At 33.5% G+C, this 18,277-nt stretch overlaps 1 protein-coding gene across 2 annotated transcripts; it reads left to right on the plus strand.

The window, feature by feature from the left end:
• Positions 1-7,839: 7,839 nt before the first annotated feature.
• Positions 7,840-17,913, plus strand: LOC136202289 (uncharacterized). 2 transcript variants are annotated; one of them, XM_065992805.1, is made up of 12 exons: positions 7,840-8,247; positions 8,509-8,712; positions 10,376-10,521; positions 10,809-11,077; positions 12,148-12,248; positions 13,504-13,651; positions 13,724-14,163; positions 14,573-15,087; positions 15,170-15,230; positions 15,341-15,613; positions 16,810-17,071; positions 17,382-17,913. In XM_065992805.1, exons 1-12 carry the CDS (start codon positions 7,876-7,878, stop codon positions 17,717-17,719), a joined length of 3,129 nt encoding a protein of 1,042 aa, XP_065848877.1. In that variant the 5' UTR covers positions 7,840-7,875; the 3' UTR covers positions 17,720-17,913. The 2 variants fall into 2 exon arrangements, with proteins under 2 accessions (XP_065848877.1, XP_065848887.1); XM_065992815.1 differs by having other exon boundaries at positions 12,151-12,248.
• The last annotated feature ends 364 nt before the right edge of the window (positions 17,914-18,277 follow it).

The following is an 18,277-nucleotide window of genomic DNA, read 5'->3' on the forward strand; positions in this document are numbered from 1 at the left end:
GGTCTCTGAAAACTTCGTGCAAAATGAACAATCGTTCTGCGAATGGATTTCACAAAACGGCTGGACAGAGCTGTTTTCGGTTAGGGATGAAACCTATCCTGACCTGGTGAGGGAGTTTTACCACAACCTCAAAGTTGCAAATGACAACACTGACTACTTGTGCACTGAGGTGAAAAACAAAACCATCTTCATCAACCCTCTCTACATAGGAAATCTTCTCAAGCTAAAAACTGAGGGAGCAAGGCTGAGAAGATCGGGAGATCAGGATAAAACTAACTATGTACACAACTTCTGCAAACCTGAGGGCCACTCAGGAGAAGTCTCAGCTTCATCAATGGGTCAGCACCAGAAAATGGCTCACTACTTGCTGACCTATTTCATATACCCCAAGATCAACTGCACTACATCAGCAACCAATTTCGAGCAGTGCTTTATATGGCACATGCTGACATACACCCCCATCAACATGCCAGTCTTTCTTGTTGCTGGTTTCCTCCGAAGCACTGGCACGATGCGGCTTGGATCACTCATCACTAGAATCCTCATTGACCATAAGGTTGATCTTGAAGGTGAGGAGAAAACTCGAGGAACTGAGATCACAGCAGCCTCGCTAAGAGCTTTGAAGTTTGGACAGCCTTTGAAGAAAGGTAAAGCTGCTGCTGCTGCTGGCCAAACTGAGGGAACTGCTGAGCCTAAGAAAGGGCGAAGGACTAAGGCCCCAGCTTCCCGCAAGAGGAAAACTGCTGAGACTCCTTCCAAGAACGTTGAGTCTCCAGCAAAGAGGCAGAAGTCAGCTGGTAAGTCAGCTGAGAAAAGAAGCAGGCAAGGTGAGCCTGGAACTGAGGAAGCTATGGAGCAACCTCAGAAGAAGCAGAAGTCTTCAACATAATTTTGATTTGACAAAATTGTTTAAGTATAATTTAAAATACATATTCTAAACATACTAAGTTTAAATGCTTTGATTTATTTTACTAATGTGTTTGTTCAATGTTGAGTTAAAACTGTTATAAGACATAAGGATTAAAAGGCCCAAGCCCAATACGAAAGCCAAGGCCCAAGTCAAACAACTCAGTACAACTCGGCCCGCGTGTGTCAAGACGTTGCCGTTTCGAACAAAACGCAACTCAGCATAAGGAAGGATCTAGAAGACCTTCGGGAACAACTTCAAGACGAAGCTGCTGAGTAGTCTCGACAAAGCGTACAAGACAGCAGCTGGCAAAGAAAAACTTCCAGACAAAGTATTTCCCCTTTGGGCAAAGTTCTGACGACACAGTATGCTGTCCAGTTGACTTTACCATAAAAGGAGAGACCGTCTACTGAGCTGACCGAGGACAGAAGATACACAATTCTGATTGGCCGAGAGCTCTGAGCAAGTCAGGATGACAACGACATGTAGCCGTTTCCCTCCAACGGTTATTTCGAAATTCGAAATGACCGATGCCCAGACGTCTCTATAAATAGTGCCATCAGAAGCTTCACTCAATACAGAACTTGATCAAGCCATTACGCTGACCAAATTTCTACAAGTTCTGTAAGCAAAGAAGCAAAGCAAAAACTTACACTACAATTCTTATATCTGTGTAAAAGTCTAGAGTGATTATTTCAATCGTCTAACGTGTTTTAGCAAATCTTTGTATAGGACAAAACACTTATCATTTCTAGAGATAGAAAGGAGAGGCTGAGTACTCGGTTTTAGTACTCAGCGAGAGATTAGGATTGAGTAGAGGTATAGAGGAAGGTACTCTTGTCATACTCAGTTGCTGATATTGTAAAAGGTTTGAGGCTCTACCTTTAAAGAGCTCAGTAGAGGATTCGAAATCTCGGAACGTGTTTATGACAATTTATGGCAGATAATTGGTGTAAATAAAAAAATATATACATGTAACATTAATTAATTCTTTAGATGTATTCCTTCCGAAGTATTCTAAAAAATTCTCATTCCATCACCAGCCTCTTCTTAATATTATATTTGTTTTATATAGTAAACATATAATGTTTGTGAATGCATGAAAAGAAATGATCCAATCTTTGTTTTCCCACAGATAGTTCTAAGAGAGAAAATGTAGGCAGGGCCGGCTCCGGACTGTTTGAAACCCTAGGCGAGATACGAAATATAGGCCTTTTATCCAAAAGTAAAATTACATATATATATATATATATATGCAATATCCTCTCTTTTGACATAAAAATACTTTAGAATTGAAAAAAAATAAAAAAAATATATATATTCATGTAATATAAAATTTAATATTTATCGAAAAATTATTCTAGCCTTTTGAGATGCAAAATCACTAATTAAAATTTTAAATTCAATGTCCTTTAATGTCTCTTTTTCAATAGATAATAAAGTTAAACCATGTGCTTTAATAGTATATATAGCTATTTTTTTTATGTCATTTAAAGTTAAAAAAAAGAGACGTTGCAAGATTTTGAAAAACGGTAAAATACGGATTTGACAGACAAATATATAAAAGATAGACTCGATAGACCGGTGTATATATAAAATATGGATTTGATTGACAGATATATATTGGATTTGGATAGAAGAATAAGGAAATTCCATGATGGTCCTAACATATTAAACTAAAGATACATATGAGATCCTACTTTTTTTAGGGCCCTAGACGGTGGCCTTGGCTGCCTTAAAGGCAAGCCGGCCCTGAATGTAGGTATCAACCTAAGACCTCCAATTTAATGGAGGCCTTCAATTTTTGTTATTCTATTTTTTGCTCTTTTGTTTATAATCATAGTAATAATATCATAAAAAAAACAGGTAAACAACCTACGATACTAGCTTAAACTTAACAATGATGTATATGTTGCAATATTAACAATATAACATCATGCAATTCTATAATAGCAAATCGGATAGTATACACCAAACAATAAAAGATAAGGCAGTGTCAAGATTAAAATCTATTTGCAAATATGAAATTGGTCCTTTCATACATTGCGGATATATTTGAAAAAAATGTATTATTAATTTTCTTAAATTATAATTATTTTTTTCTTTATTTTTTAATATAATATCTTTAAACTAACATTAAATATTATTATAAATTTTTTAAAAATTATATTTTTTTCTTCATTCGTAAAATTTATTAGAATTGTAAAAACTTTTTACAATGATAATCACCTCATATTTTAATAATTTTTAAAATATTTTTCATTAATTTTTTTAGTCAATAAATTTTACATTATTAAATTAAAGTTCTATAATTATATAAAAATTAATAAATCAATTACTGTTAGAGTTTATATTGGAGAGATTGTGATATGTAGGAAAAAAGAGAAAAAAAATATAAAATAGAAAAAATAGATGTTTTATTATTAAAATATAAAGTAAAAGGTAATTTTGGTATTTTAAAATTTATTTACTATAGTTTGACCATTGACCCAAGCATAAGGACTAAAGAGTTAACAAAAATAAAAAATAGGGAATTATATAATTATTTCTAAAAACACAAAAACTAAATAGTATATTAGGTAAAAACACATAGACCTTGTAATTATTTACCTGCAAAAAAAAAATACTAAATAACATCCCCAATGCGCCTATATACATGTATATGATTTAAATCAATTAAAAACACTTGCACGGAAACACATAACAAATAACTAATAAAACAGTCCCTGATTTTATGAAAAATCAGAAAAAGTACGCATTATATATAAATAGAAGAGAAATAGCAAATATCAAATCAGTCCCTGGTTTTGTTTAAAAACAGAAAAACGGAACTAATCTATATTATTACCTCTTGTAACATATAATCATGTCAAGTTATTGTATTAGAAGAACGAACATTGAGAGAGAGAGAGAGAGGCGTACATCATTATTATTAATTATGTTCTAGATGAACTCTATTTACAAAGGAGGATATGGTCTCCGAATAATAGGTAAATAGGATAAACCTTAATCAATTATAATTCTAACTCTTGGTTAGAATAGAGTTCTATCTCTTTAAATAGTTAAGATTCTTATTTTGATATATGCAGTTACGACTGCATATAAGCATTAAATATCATAGAATATTTTTTTGTAATTTCAAGATGTATATTTATTATGTATTGAACTTCTAAGTACACCAAAATTCATTTAATGCAATCATAAATACTTTTATATTTTCTATATCTGCATTAACTTTTTATTTTTTAAAAAGATATCTGTATTTATTATACATTGAATTTCTAACGTTTTTTAAAAAGTGCAGATTTACCTGTAACTAGACCTGGCAATTATCGTGTTTCATGTCAAAATCGTGTTATCTCATATTTATGTTCCATATGGTTTTATATATTATAAATGCTAGAAAAATGATTTTCGTGTCAATCGTATCGTGTCAGTCGGGTTGGCTCTGTAATCGTGTTTTCGTGTCAGAAATTGCCACCTCTACCCGTAACTATGAATTTGTGCAATTTTATCGCTAACAATGTCAAGTAACTTCAATTTTATCCTTACACCTTACACAACAGAAAATTTGAACTTAGTGATTTGACAGTTATTTGACTATCACATCAAATATTCCAAAGAAGTTAATCGATAAAATAAAGCAGTTAATTGTATTTTGACGGGTTGTATGCAGTTTTTTGTGTATAACTTTTATCTGTCAGACTTAAACATTATCATTTCGACAGGTTATTTGTAACTGTATTATTTCGACAGGTTCTTTGTAATTTTTATTCTGCTACTAACACATTTACAAATAACCTGTCAAAATAATAAATACAGATATCTTTTCAAAAAATAAAAAATAAAAAATTAATATAGATATAGAAAATATAAAAGAATTTATGATTACATTAAATGAATTTTGGTGTATTTAGAAGTTGAATACATAATAAATATATATCTTGAAAATACAAAAGAATATTCTATAGTAACCGTTATTTTAATAACTTAATTAGATAAATCCTAATTCATGTTTATCTATCCAATCCAATTTAGTTACAATGGATAAAAGAGAATAAAAAAAAAAGTTTATTATTAGAGTTAAAAAATGGTTAATGTATTAAAGAAATTGAATAACAGTGATTTTGTAAAATGAATTTTTAACCCTTCTAAAAATCCCCCCAATTTGGAGGGTTTGAAAGATTTTGTACGATTTATGATGCCCTTCTTAAGCCCTTTTATACCCTTATCCATTCAATTACTCTTATTGTTTGGATTTATCATTGACCATTATTAATAATTTTTATATGAACCCTTCTAAATCTTTCATCCAATCACATCCTTAAAATAAACTTATGTGAAGATTTAAAAAAAATTATATTTTAAAGATAAGATCCAATTTTATCTCTAACTTTTTTTTGGAAAAGTACATATATACCATACTGTAAGAATTGTGAAATTTTATCTTTAATATTTCTAAATTTTAACAATTTTGGACCGAATATTGTTTTATGTCTATATAATAAAATCTATAAAACAATACTCTTACTTTGGTCTAGAGGCGGAGACAGGAGAGTCGATATGCCTGACCATCAGGAACAACTATCCACCCCTCCATCTTCATCTACGTACTATTGCACCCAAACAGATGAAGGTTTGTGTATCTTATTTTTTTTTGGCCCAACCCATGATGTTGATTTAGCACATGTAGGGAAAAATTTGTTTTGAGTCCAGTCCATATGGGTTAAGTTCATTTTTGACGTTACAAGTAGCCAAAAGACCGACTCCATCGCCGTTTGAGTCTAAAATTGATTCACATTGAAAACATTAAGGTAAAAATTTCATCATTTCTTACATTAGGGGTATATATGCACTTTTAAAAAAACGTTGTGGGACAACTTTGGATCTTATCCTTACATTAAAAAAGAGATAATGTACAAAATTACCTTTGACCAATACTAAAATAAATTTTACCCATGGTATTGGTAATTTTGGTCAATATCATACATCACTAAAAAGAGATGTTCTATTCCTGTATTTTGCACCGATTTCAATTGGTTCTGTTAGGGGGTAATTTAATTTTTGTATTTTTAGCATAGGTTAAAATTTTACTCTATAGTTAATTTGTTTTAATTAAATTCATCTTGCAACAAAATAAAAATGTGACAGAAATATGAAATAATATCAAAAAGTTATTATCACAAATACAGAAAAAAAAGAAACAGTCAAACATCACGGGAAAATTTGCACTATTTTTTCAGCAACCCGTCCAACGACTTCAACGATAAAACGGACTTGAAACAGTGAAATTTCGGACGGCCAGCATTTTTCTCAGAAAGTTCGAGATGTTAGCTTTCCAGAAAATGGAGCAAAACGAAGCTGTAATGAAGCATGTGAAAATTTTCAAAGTTCACTGGTGCTGAAAAAACGGGTTGAACTATTCAACAACCTTCAAAAACGTTTTTTATGGCCTCAACAACATTTTCTGAGCTCCCAATTCACCCATGATCTTCCCTCAACTGATGGAAAGTTAATGGAAACTATGGAAGATCAATTTTATCCACACGTAGTAGAAAATTTGAACATGCAAATTTGATAGTTATTCGATTGACACATAAGATTTTTTTAAAAAAATTATTGATAAACTGAAGTTTTTTTTTTGGAAGAACGATAAACTGAAGTTGTTTGATGTATTTTGGCAAATTGGTTATAATTTTTTTAATAATATAATAAATATTTTAAGTATTTTTTTTAGTTAACTTGTATTTAACAGATTTAAATATTAACATAATGAAATATTTAAAAAATTTGATGTGATAATTAAATAAAGGGTAATTAATTTATTAGTCCCCATATTTTGACAAAACACACTGTTTAGTCCCTGTATTTTAAAAAACACATGATAAAGTCCCTAACCTTTTTCTTGATGAACTGTTTAGTCCCTAACTTTTTTATCAGTGAACTGTTTAGTCCCTGCCATTAGACTCTCATGAAGATTTTGTTAGTCAATTTGGATTTGCGTTCTTCTTTTCATTTGCTTTAAACTTTAATGCATCTGAAATCAACTTTGAGTGTTCTTCTTCTTGATTTTCTTCTTAATCGTTCAAATTCGTAAGCATTGTGTATTTTCTTTTTCTTGTTCTCCATACAAATAGCTTCTTCTTTTAAATTGAATTTCCCCTTCTAAAGTTTGAAGGTAAATAGTAAAGGGTAATTTAGTCATTTATGAAGTCATAAACGGTAAAAAATCTAACAAATAGACGGAAGGACTAAACAGTTCATTGAGAAAAAAGTTAGGGACCTTACCATGTGTTTTTAAAAATACAGGGACTAAACAGTGTGTTTTGTCAAAATATAGGGACTAATAAATTAATTACCCTTAAATAAATAATAAGTGCACATTTAGACCCTATCCCAATTAAGTGCCAAACACCCAAAAGGGAAATTTACACAGAAATTCATATTTGAAAAATTATTTACAACTATGTCAAGTGATGATTTTGAATTATATCAAGTGATGAAGCTCTTAGTCTAGTGGTTGAGAGTTTATCTATTTTTTAATGTAAGTGCATTGCACACAAATTAAAAAAAAAAACTAATAAAATCAGCATTTTTAATATTTATGTGTCTGTGATATATTTTCTAGGGTTTAGAATTCATAAATTGGGGTCTAGAATTTTTAAATTATGATATAAAATTATAATAAATAGAGAATAATGACATATTAAGAATTAAGTTTGGTTTATAATTTTTGTACTTAATTATGATATTCATGTAATTCACCCAAACAAAACTATTGTTTTTGCTTTTGCCTATATGATTGGAATTGGGCTGGTACTGAGCTGGAGGCCCTTTTAATTTTTTTGGTAGTAAAGTGGTCTGTCATAAAATTATTACAAACTCCCGCTTGAATTCAAAATCTAAAATCAATAAAACGAAGCGCCACGCAGATCTATCCAGTGGAGATACAGTGAGAGAGGAGAGCAATGGACGCCATGAAGGAAGAAGAGAGACAACTGATGCAGAAAGTCGCCAAAATTCTCGACGAATCCAAAGCCTCTAACGCAACACACATTCGAAAGCTTAAAGATCTTTCCGCCGTCCTGTCTAAATTGCCATCTCTGCCCCAATTTGCATCTGTCTTCTTCAAAACCCTAACCCCTCTTTTTCATATCCAGCGCCGTATTGCCTCTGCTGAGCGCATCATCCGCTTTGTCTCACTATTTGCTACCACTCGAGACCTCAACAATGCATCCATTTGTGATGAGTTTCTGGAGGAGTTTTTGAAGTTTCTACTTGTTGCTACCAAGGCCGCCAATAAAACCGCCAGGTTTAGGGCTTGTCAGATAATATCAGAGGTGATTTATGAATTGGTGCTCGACATTTATATTCTTCCTTTAATTAATCAGCTTCACATGAACAGTACATATTTGCAACTATTTTCTATTAATCATTCATTATTTCTTAATTACCTCTAAAACCGGCTTCTTTGTCTTTGCAGCTTTCTTTTTCAGTGGTTTTATTGTAGGATGCATATCCATATTACCTTTATTATTATTATTTTTTTAATTTCTATAATTCGTTTTCCTTTATATTGATTGATTTTTTTGCTCATGTAGATCATAATGCGTTTGCCAGATGATGCAGAAGTCAGCAACGATCTTTGGGATGAGGTGATAGAATGCATGAAATTAAGAGTCAGGGACAAGGTTTCTATTGTACGTACTTTTGCTGTTAGAGCTCTATCACGCTTTGTAAATGATAGTGAGAACAGTGATATCCTTGATTTATTTCTCGAGGTTCTTCCTCTAGAGCAGAATACAGTAAGTGTTTCTATTGCCTCAAATGAATCCACTTCTTTTTATTGAAACGTTGGATGGAAATTTAAACTTTCAACACTGCTCTTTAAGACTAATTATTTACAAGGTTTATGCATTCACCAATGTGTTTGTGATAGAGATAATAGCAATATGATTTTGAGGGGAATAACGGATTTTATGGTCACATTTTTGTTCTTAGAGAATTAGATTTCTTAATCGTTTTTAAACTGTGGGTTTCTAATGAATTTCAACTTGGGATGAATCCATATTTTTGTATCAGTTATGAACATACTATTACTTTTAGATGTGTCTACTTTAGTTTAGTAATAGACTGTCTTCCAAAAGGAAAAATTCCTTTCAATTTTTTTATTGGAAGCATAGTTTAAAAAGGCGATCGCCTCTGTCGCCTCAGGCGAGAGGTGACAGAGGCGATCACCCCACCGCCTTCCAGAATGGAAGGCGGCTTACCTGCAAGAGGCGATCGCCTCACCCTCTCAGGCGAGAGGCGGTCTGAGGCGAGAGGCGATCGCCTCTTGCAGGTGAGGCAATAAGTCAGCCTTTTCTTTAAAAAAAACCCTAATTTATATTAAAATAAAAAAGACAACAGAACAGCCCGATAAAATTAAAGAGACAGACACAGACACCCCAAAAAACTCCAACAGCTCTCTCTTTTTCTCCTCCACCACCGAGTTTCTGCTTCCCACAGCTTCCTCGTAGAATTTTATCTGACTTGTGATTGTAACTTGAGCAGAAAAATTAGGTTCTAAGGTGTTTCTATACAATCAAGTAAACCCTTTTGGACAACTTTATTGGAGGAGAAACTGGGGTTATAAAATAAAGATGGGTTAAGATAACGTGCAGCTGCATAAAGAGGACTATGGAACTCCTCTTGCCAAACTTGATCAATAATCTTCAAGTACGCTAGGTAGATGCTTGATATTATGCTATTTTGATTTAAGAATTAGCACTTTATTATTAGACTTGAAGTTATTTTGGTTTGCAAGTTTAGAAATTAAACTATCCTTAACTACTATTAGTTTTTATTGAGTTAATTTAATTTTATTTGATTTTACAATTTTTTGTCGCCTCATGTGCGAGAGGCCGTCGCCTCGCCTCTCGCCTCGCCTCAAGGCGATATTTTGCCCTTGTCGCCTTGACTCGCCTTTCGCTTTTTAAAACTATGATTGGAAGTATAAGATATCAGACTGTTAGATCATTATTGTGGCTAACAAAAATTTCATGATTCTAACATTCTTTCTCGAAGTTAGAAAAGTAACACTTGTAAAATAGCTGGCAGATGATTAACCATATATTCATCATCTCTCAAATAGTTTGACTTGTTTGATCCATCATCCAGTTAATTTCCATGCCACGCTGCATAATTTTTTCATTGTTTTATTGGATCCTAGATATTACGTTGCTTCAAAGTTATTTCTTTTTGTTGTTATATGGAAGTTTTGGGTGCATTCACTAAGTTAATCCAAAAAATTTGTTTTCTTTTTTGAAAATTACAAAGGAGATACAAGTAATATTTCGGGAAGAATGAACATTTTGTACTCAAAATCTTTGAATTTAACAATATGAAAAGGGTTCATATACCTATGACTATGATGCATATTATGGAGAATTTTATACCAAAGAAAGCCTGACTTAAGCATGTTTGCAGGAGGTTCGCAAGGCTATTGTGTTATCTTTGCCACCTTCAAATGCAACTTCACTAGCTATCATTAATCACACCATGGATGTGAGCGAGTCAGTCCGCAAAGCTGCATACTGTGTTCTAGCTGATAAATTTCCTCTCCAAAGTCTAAGGTAATATGTTTTGTAGTTTTGGAAAAGTTGAAAATTTTAGCTATTTGTATTACATCTTTGACAATTTTTATTTGTTTTTGCTGATGATTATATAACCCCCTTCAGTTTTGAGTTTTGGCTTGTAATTTAATCAGTTATGTGATCCAAAGTCTAGTCAATTTTGTGGCATGATTTTATCTATTGCCTACTCTAGCTCCAGTCTTACTACATAGTACATAGCTTCCTACAATTTGATTGCTGATTGCATGTAATGTTCACCATTGGATTTTTCTTTCTTCTTCAAATAGCATAAAGCTCAGGACAGAAATTCTTCAAAGAGGCCTCGCTGATCGTTCTGCAGCAGTTTCAAAAGAATGTTTGAAGTTGATGAAAAATGAATGGCTTTCTAAATGCTGCAATGGTGACCCCATAAAGCTTCTCAAATACCTTGATGTCGAAACCTACGAATCAGTTGGCGCATCTGTGTTGGCTTCTCTGTTAAAAGATGGCCTTTTAAAGTTACATGATGGTCAAAGTATCAGGCAATACTTATCAAAGGCCCATGCTGAAAATGAAGGTTATTTGAGGGCTTTAATATGATTAGTCCAATAATGGAATTTTTTTTCTCTTTCACTCTGGTTTTACAATCATCAGATTTTTCGCTACCTTTAATATTAAAAAATTAAAAAATGTAAAATTCAAAATATTCCAATTAAAATGAATATTAACTATAATTTCAAATTAAGTAAAAAAATTTCAATTCTATGCATGCCTGAATGCAATGCAGCTTACAGCATCAATTCTCTTTGACATATCTTTTACTAAACATCACCAAGACATTTGGTCTTTAATTCATTACTTCTTGAAATTGGAATACGGTTGCTCTTAATTACATCTCAAAGTTATGTGCTAAGCCATAGTATCTTGAGGATTTAGTTAATATTAATTGGTCAATTGGTCAATTGTCCCATCAACTTATTGAACTGAAATATTTTCTTTGGTTAAATATGCACTTCCCTTGAATGCTTCAACATTTTCTTAGTAGTTGAATCAGTTATGGAATTTTGGAGGGTTTGAGGGGGCATGTGGAGTTACATAAGGTTGTTGGAGGGAAGATCTTATGGTGAACAATGAATTTGTACATGTCCTTCTGGTTTTAGTGAAATGAAGTAATGAATTTGCTCTTATTTATCATTTTTTCTTTGTACTTTCAAATGTTCTTGAAGAAGGCATAATCACCCTTACACTTCCAATGGTCGTGAAAGTTCCCAAATAATATGATTGCAATTACTTATGGTATTAAGTAATTCGTGTACATTTCAAAATATTGATCTAATATATAGGGTTATGTTGGGAATTCCTACCCTGTCGACATGCACAAAATTAATCTTTGCATGTTTTGTGCTCTTGTCACACTTCAACTGGTTTTGCAAGTTTCCAAATAATAAGAAATTGCAATTACTTATTGTGCCAAGCACTTTTTGTGAATTTCAAAATGCTTCATTGGATTCTTACTCTATCAATCAACTCTTATATAGGGTTCATTTTGGGATTACTGGAGTTTTTTTCTTTTTTCTTTTACATGCAATGGATTCATCTTTGCATGGCGTCTATAATCATCATCCTAATGTATTATGGAACTTGTAGCAGGAGAATCAGGAAATTACAATGGAAGCATCCAGCTAATGGAGCCAGAGTTTGCTCTCTATTGGAAGATTGTGTGTAGGCACTTGCAGACTGAGGCACAAGTAAGTCCTTCGTAAATTCTGCTTTGCTTTTTATTGCTGCTCCCTTTTGACTTTTCATTTCCTCTGATGGCATTTTGCTTTTTATTTTTGGGGCATTGACAATAAGGTAAACATGTTTAAGATTTCTTGCTAAAGAGAGGCTTGCCGATCGAGGGGAAGTCTTTTTATTCCTATCTAAACTAAATTGGTCAATGTGTCTTGAGAAATAGTTAAATTTTTTCAACTAATCAATTCTTCAGTAACTCCACATGCCTTGGTTGTAAAATCTCAGCTTTGGTTTGGCTGTCAATAATACTGAAGTACTAATAGTAATAGTACTGTGTAGCAAAGTTGTTTAGCATAAAGTACGTTGCATGAACTTCTCCAATTTTGTAATCTAAATGTAATAGTTCACTTGCATTTTTATGCCTTGGGACTTATGGGGGCTAGCAATGTTTTTATGCATGATGGCTAGAGCAATTCTTTGAATCAAGAGACAATTGCATCTCAAATATATTTTGAAACATTAGTAAAGCGTATTTTAGGATTATTAAGATCTTCACCCTTGCAAGGACTGTCTTTTGAATCTGAGATTTGACATGTTGGTGAAAAAAACAGCAAGCCAGTTATTTGGTATAGTTTTGACTAGTTTCTGCTGTCTAGTCCTTAACATGCCATCTCAAGATTTTAAATTAAAATTCTGATAGCATTTGTTTGTAAGAGAAATCTCTTCTCCAAGTAATATTAATATTTGGAGAGCAATACCTTTTTATGTGACTTCCTTGGGATTGCAATAGGCTAGATACTAGGTCTCCTGCCAAGCTGAAAGAAACGATGTTTGATTGACCTTCTCTTTCCTAATTTGTGGATATGAAATGATTTCATCCATTACACTGAAGCTTATCATTTTCTTCATTGTATATGAGATTGCACTTTTGCCTTGCATTTCAATCTAACAACCCTAAGATGATAGGTGCAAGTCATTGTTGCTAACTATGGTAAATTCCTAATCCTTAGTAGTTCTGATGAATAATTTCTGAAGTCTGTAGTGAAGTTTGCAGATAAGCATATTTATTTATTAGAAGTTCTGATGAATCATTCGTGAGAAGTACTTTAGGTATTTGAAAATTTATTCTCATTTTAATATTTAGGTATAACTTTCCACCAAAGGGTTTATGGCATTAGGTTGATCTGTGATTATATGCACAACAAACCTAACATGCTTAAATATATTATTATGGAATTATGTCCTTTGACTAAAATGATTTTTGCATAGGAAAAAGGTTCTGATGCTGCTGCTACAATGGGCACTGAAGCTGCAGTGTATGCAGCTGAAGCTTCAGATAACAATGACCTTCTAGATAAAATACTTCCTGCAACTGTTTCTGATTATGTAGTTTTGGTCAAAGCTCATATAGATGCTGGTACGTCATATCCTATTGGTTAAATGAGTTTATTTTCTACTGCATGTTCTAATTTGATCTTCATATTTTCAGGAACAAATTATCGTTTTGCTACTCGACAGCTGCTGTTGCTTGGTGCAATGCTTGATTTTTCTGATTCTTCCAGTAGGAAAGTTGCTGGCTCATTTGTGAAGGAACTATTGCACAAACAACTTGATCATGAAATTGATGATGAAGGAAACCAGGTTGTTATAGGAGATGGCATAAACCTCGGTGGTGACAAAGAATGGGCTGATGCAGTGTCAAGTTTGGCTGGTAAAGTCCATGCTGCTCCCGGTGAATTTGAAGAAGTCGTTCTTGGTGTTATTGAAGAGCTTGGCCGGCCTTGCAGGGAGAGAACAGCAGACTTCGTACAGTGGATGCACTGCCTTGCTGTTACTAGTCTTCTTTTGGAAAATGCAAAGTCAATGCACTGGCTTCAAGGGAAAGCTATTGAACCTGCTGAACTGCTGCATTCTTTATTACTTCCTGGGGTATGAATATTGCATTCATTCTCTTTCTCCACACCTGTTTTCCATTAGTCATTGCCAGAAATAATGCTCGAGTCCTTTAAGAATCAAACTTGCATATATTCTGTGATACTAAGTAGAGTTTATTTAGGGTGGGTAAACAGTAAATCATTCCTCGATGTGTAAGGATTCTGGTTAATGTACATAATGTCTGCTTTTGGGTAATGTCTGATGTAAATTTGTTCACATGTGCTTTTTGGCTTTATTAACATAAACGAGTCATAAGGAAAGAACAGAAAACAGAGCATAGATAAATAGTTTGATCTTTAACAAGGTTTCTTGTGCATATGCTTGTACTTGGGCTTGTCTCAGTGTAGTGTTTCTCAAAACATTTTCTCGAAGAGATTAACTATTTGTTGAACTGTGGATGCAGACGAAACATGTTCACTTGGACGTGCAGAGGGCTGCCATTAGGTGCCTTGGCCTTTTCGGCTTGTTAGAGAAAAATCCTAGCGAAGAGCTAGTGAAGCAATTGAGAATTTCTTTTGTTAAGGGTACTGCTCCAATTAGCAAAATGGCATGCAAGGGGTTAATTGATCTTGTCATGTGGCATGGGCACCAGGAAGTTGACAAGGCACTGGGCCAAGGGCTTGTGTCTCACTTTAATAATGGCAAAATGGAACGTGATCATGTGAAGTTTTCTGATGACGATGTTATTTTTAATAGCGAATTACTCGATCTCTTATATGTGGGCCTTGATAGAAGTGATTGGACAAAGTCTGAAGAATATGATGAAAATGAGTCGGTGCATAGCGTTCTTGGTGAGGGATTTGCTAAGATTCTTCTTCTTAGTGAAAAGTATCCGAGCATACCGACTTCTTTACATCCTTTGCTCTTGGCCAAGCTCATTATTTTGTATTTTAGCAATGAAACAAGAGATCTGCAGAGGTGGTACTTCATTCATGCTATCCTTTTTTACTACTATAATTTGTACAGAAATTATTGACTTGTTTGCTGTTTATGTCACCAGGTTGAAGCAATGTTTATCTGTATTCTTCGAGCATTATCCTGCCCTCTCTGTCAATCATAAGGCAAGAGAATAACATGAGAGAGTATCTGACATTTGCATTTTAGTGGGATAATTTCTTGAAGCTCCGCTACTTTTTCTTTCGATGTTATAATTATTTGTCTTCGAATGCAGAAATGTTTGTCTAAGGCTTTTATTCCAGTCATGCGTTCCATGTGGCCAGGCATCTTTGGCAATTGTGGAGGGGCTCCCTCTGTAGTATCTAACATGCGTAAGCGGGCAGTTCAAGCATCAAGGTTTATGCTACAAATGATGCAGGACCCCTTGTTTGCTAAAGAAATTGAAAACAAAGATGAAAGTGCAGAATTACCAGAAACTATAGATAGTGCTCTGCAACCTTCATTTGAATGTGGAGAGGAGGGACTTGCAATACGAATTGCTGCTGAGGTGACCTTTCACAACTGATTTTTTAAAGCTATTCAAATATTATTCCTGAAACTCATAGTTGACCAATCTTAAAGTAAAGTGTCCGCAGTTTATTTTCATTGTCCAAAGCTGTCATGAAATGAACTAAATTTTTCGGGTAGTTTATGATGCCATTGAGATGAGGCATCTGCATTGAGTGTCTTGATATATAGAAGAAAAATCTAGATTTGAGAACTCAACTTTGCTTTTGATATCAATTATGTTCTTTTACCGCTGACGTAATGTATTTAATCCTAGAGAAGCAACCTCATGAAACAATTGATTTAATTTTATAGAAACAGCCTCATTAGTTCCACTTCAAAAGGTTGCTTCTCCATCATCGAATCTATTGCTTGTGCAGTAACACAGTTGATATTTTGGAAATTGACCATAAGTTGTTGCATTTCTGGAGTGCACTTGTGCTCTGAGAAGATCAGGAATTCTTCACATGTGCTGCATTTTATTTTCCCTTTTCAAATAAAACAATTTCCCTTAACTTAACGGGCAATTAGTACTTACATCATGATCTACTAAATATACCGGAATAAATCTTTCTAGTTTTTGGGCAATGAAGCACGGAAACTTCTGGTGGTTGGAGGGGCGGTGTCGGACACGGCTTACTGATATAATTAGGTAAATTTAGGGGTTTTTTTTTTAAAAAAATTGACATAATTTCTCTTCTTTGCTTTCCTGCGCGGTTGTCTTCTCTGGTTTCTTTGCTTTCTGCGATCGATTCCTCTATCTGTTCTTCATCTGTGATCGATTCCTTCATCTGCTCTTCAACTGCGATCGACTCCGACTGATTCCTTCGTGTTCTTCCTTCACGGCCAGCTTTATGTCTTGTTTAGGTCATGGGTTATTTTGGACTTTTTAAAATTATTTGTTTAAGCTTTGTGGGTTGTTCAGGTCATGGGTTATTTTAGACTTCTTAAATTAATTATTTAGATCCTGACTTCTCTGCCTATTTTGGACTAATTGGAAATGTTTTAAATGTTATATTATATATAAATTTGCCGCCGCATCCTTATCTCATATTTAAAAAAAAAATTGGTGTTTGCTGCACCTGAGCTTCATAAGTTTTGGGTACACAACTGGACATTGTTTGGTAAAATACTTTGTTTTGATATTGTTAATTTGCTGAAGACTTCTTATATCTGTTATTCATGTGTTTTATTTAGGTAGCAAGCTTCCCTTCCAAGAAGACAGCTGCTGAGAGGTCATACATATCGGCACTTAGTAGAATACTCGCCTTGCTTCAATTTAGGTCATCAGAACAAGAAGCAGTAAAACTAATCAGGCAGCTATTGAATCATGTGGCTGAATCTGTATCAGGAGATAAAGATCTTATAAAGGAGTTGAAGCAGATGGCTGAGCGTCTCAAGTTGTTAGATAGCCAACCAGATGATAAACTGTTGCAAGATCAAATTGATCTGATTTTGGGTAAGTCCTTTTCTTCCTGAGGAGAGCTTGGGATATATCATTAGCTATCTTTTGCCATGTTGTACAGTAATTGTAAGTTTAATTGAAAAGATCATTTGAAGAAATTGTAGATTTTTTTTGTAAAAAATGTATTTAGAGCATGGGGGAAGGGATTCTTACAAATTTTGAATCTGTCTAAAAGGGAGGATAATTGCCTCAGTATTATCTGCATACATAAGCTAGTTCATATTATATACACCAAGTACAGAATAGTGTCTGAATCCTCTTCCTTGTTAACAAGTGTTTTTATCTTGTTTCTTTGACTTTATAGGGAGGTTGGAGGTGGAAATGAAAAAGGATATTGGTAGGTCATTTGAGATCCCAGAAACACCAGCAGTAGCACGATCATCAAAGCCAAGCCGCTCGAGAAGACGAGCAAGGAAAGATGAAGATGTTAGTGAAGAGTCTGATGAAGAAACCCCAGCAACCACTGTTGGTGGTGCCATAGGACCCCGGTCGCAGAGGGCAAGCAAGACTGCGGCTCTAAGCAAGATGACAGCCAACAAAGTTGTGAGAATAGAAGAATGCGAGGATGAAGAAGAAGAGGAAGAAAGATCAGATGTATCATCAGAGGAGAATTCTGATGATTCAGACGTAGAAATAGAATGAACATTTTACTGATTCACTAATATGGTTAATGTGTAATTACTGTAATCTTTTGTTGTATCCATCTCATGTTTGTAGATATGATGATGTCTGTTTGTGGGGGTGAGGTTAGCATACTACTTGTATAATCAGTCTAAAAATGCTACTTAGCAGTCGCCATTGAAATACTAACATAGAATATGGTTTTAATTAATTAATTAAGGCTTAATATATCAACTGCCTGAAACTTGTTCAAAGATCAAGTTTTTTGAATTTTCAAATATTCCAATAGCCTCTTGAACTTGTATAAAATGTTCAGTTCGCTTCTTGAATTTATGTAAAATATAATCAATTAATCACTTGGTTTTAAAAAAATAAATTAAATGTGGAAGATATATTGTACGTATCTTAAAAAACCAAAAGGTTAGGTATGCGATTCTAATATTAGAAAAGAATTTTTTTTTTTATAGTTGGACAAGTAAAAACTTTTTTTTTAATATATTTTTATCTATTTTATGAATTATGTAATAAGACACGTGCAATATATTTTTCGCATTTAATTTACTTTTTTTTACGATCGAG

The sequence above is a fragment of the Euphorbia lathyris genome, chromosome 1 (assembly GCF_963576675.1).
Source record: "Euphorbia lathyris chromosome 1, ddEupLath1.1, whole genome shotgun sequence".
Taxonomy (NCBI): Eukaryota; Viridiplantae; Streptophyta; class Magnoliopsida; order Malpighiales; family Euphorbiaceae; genus Euphorbia; species Euphorbia lathyris.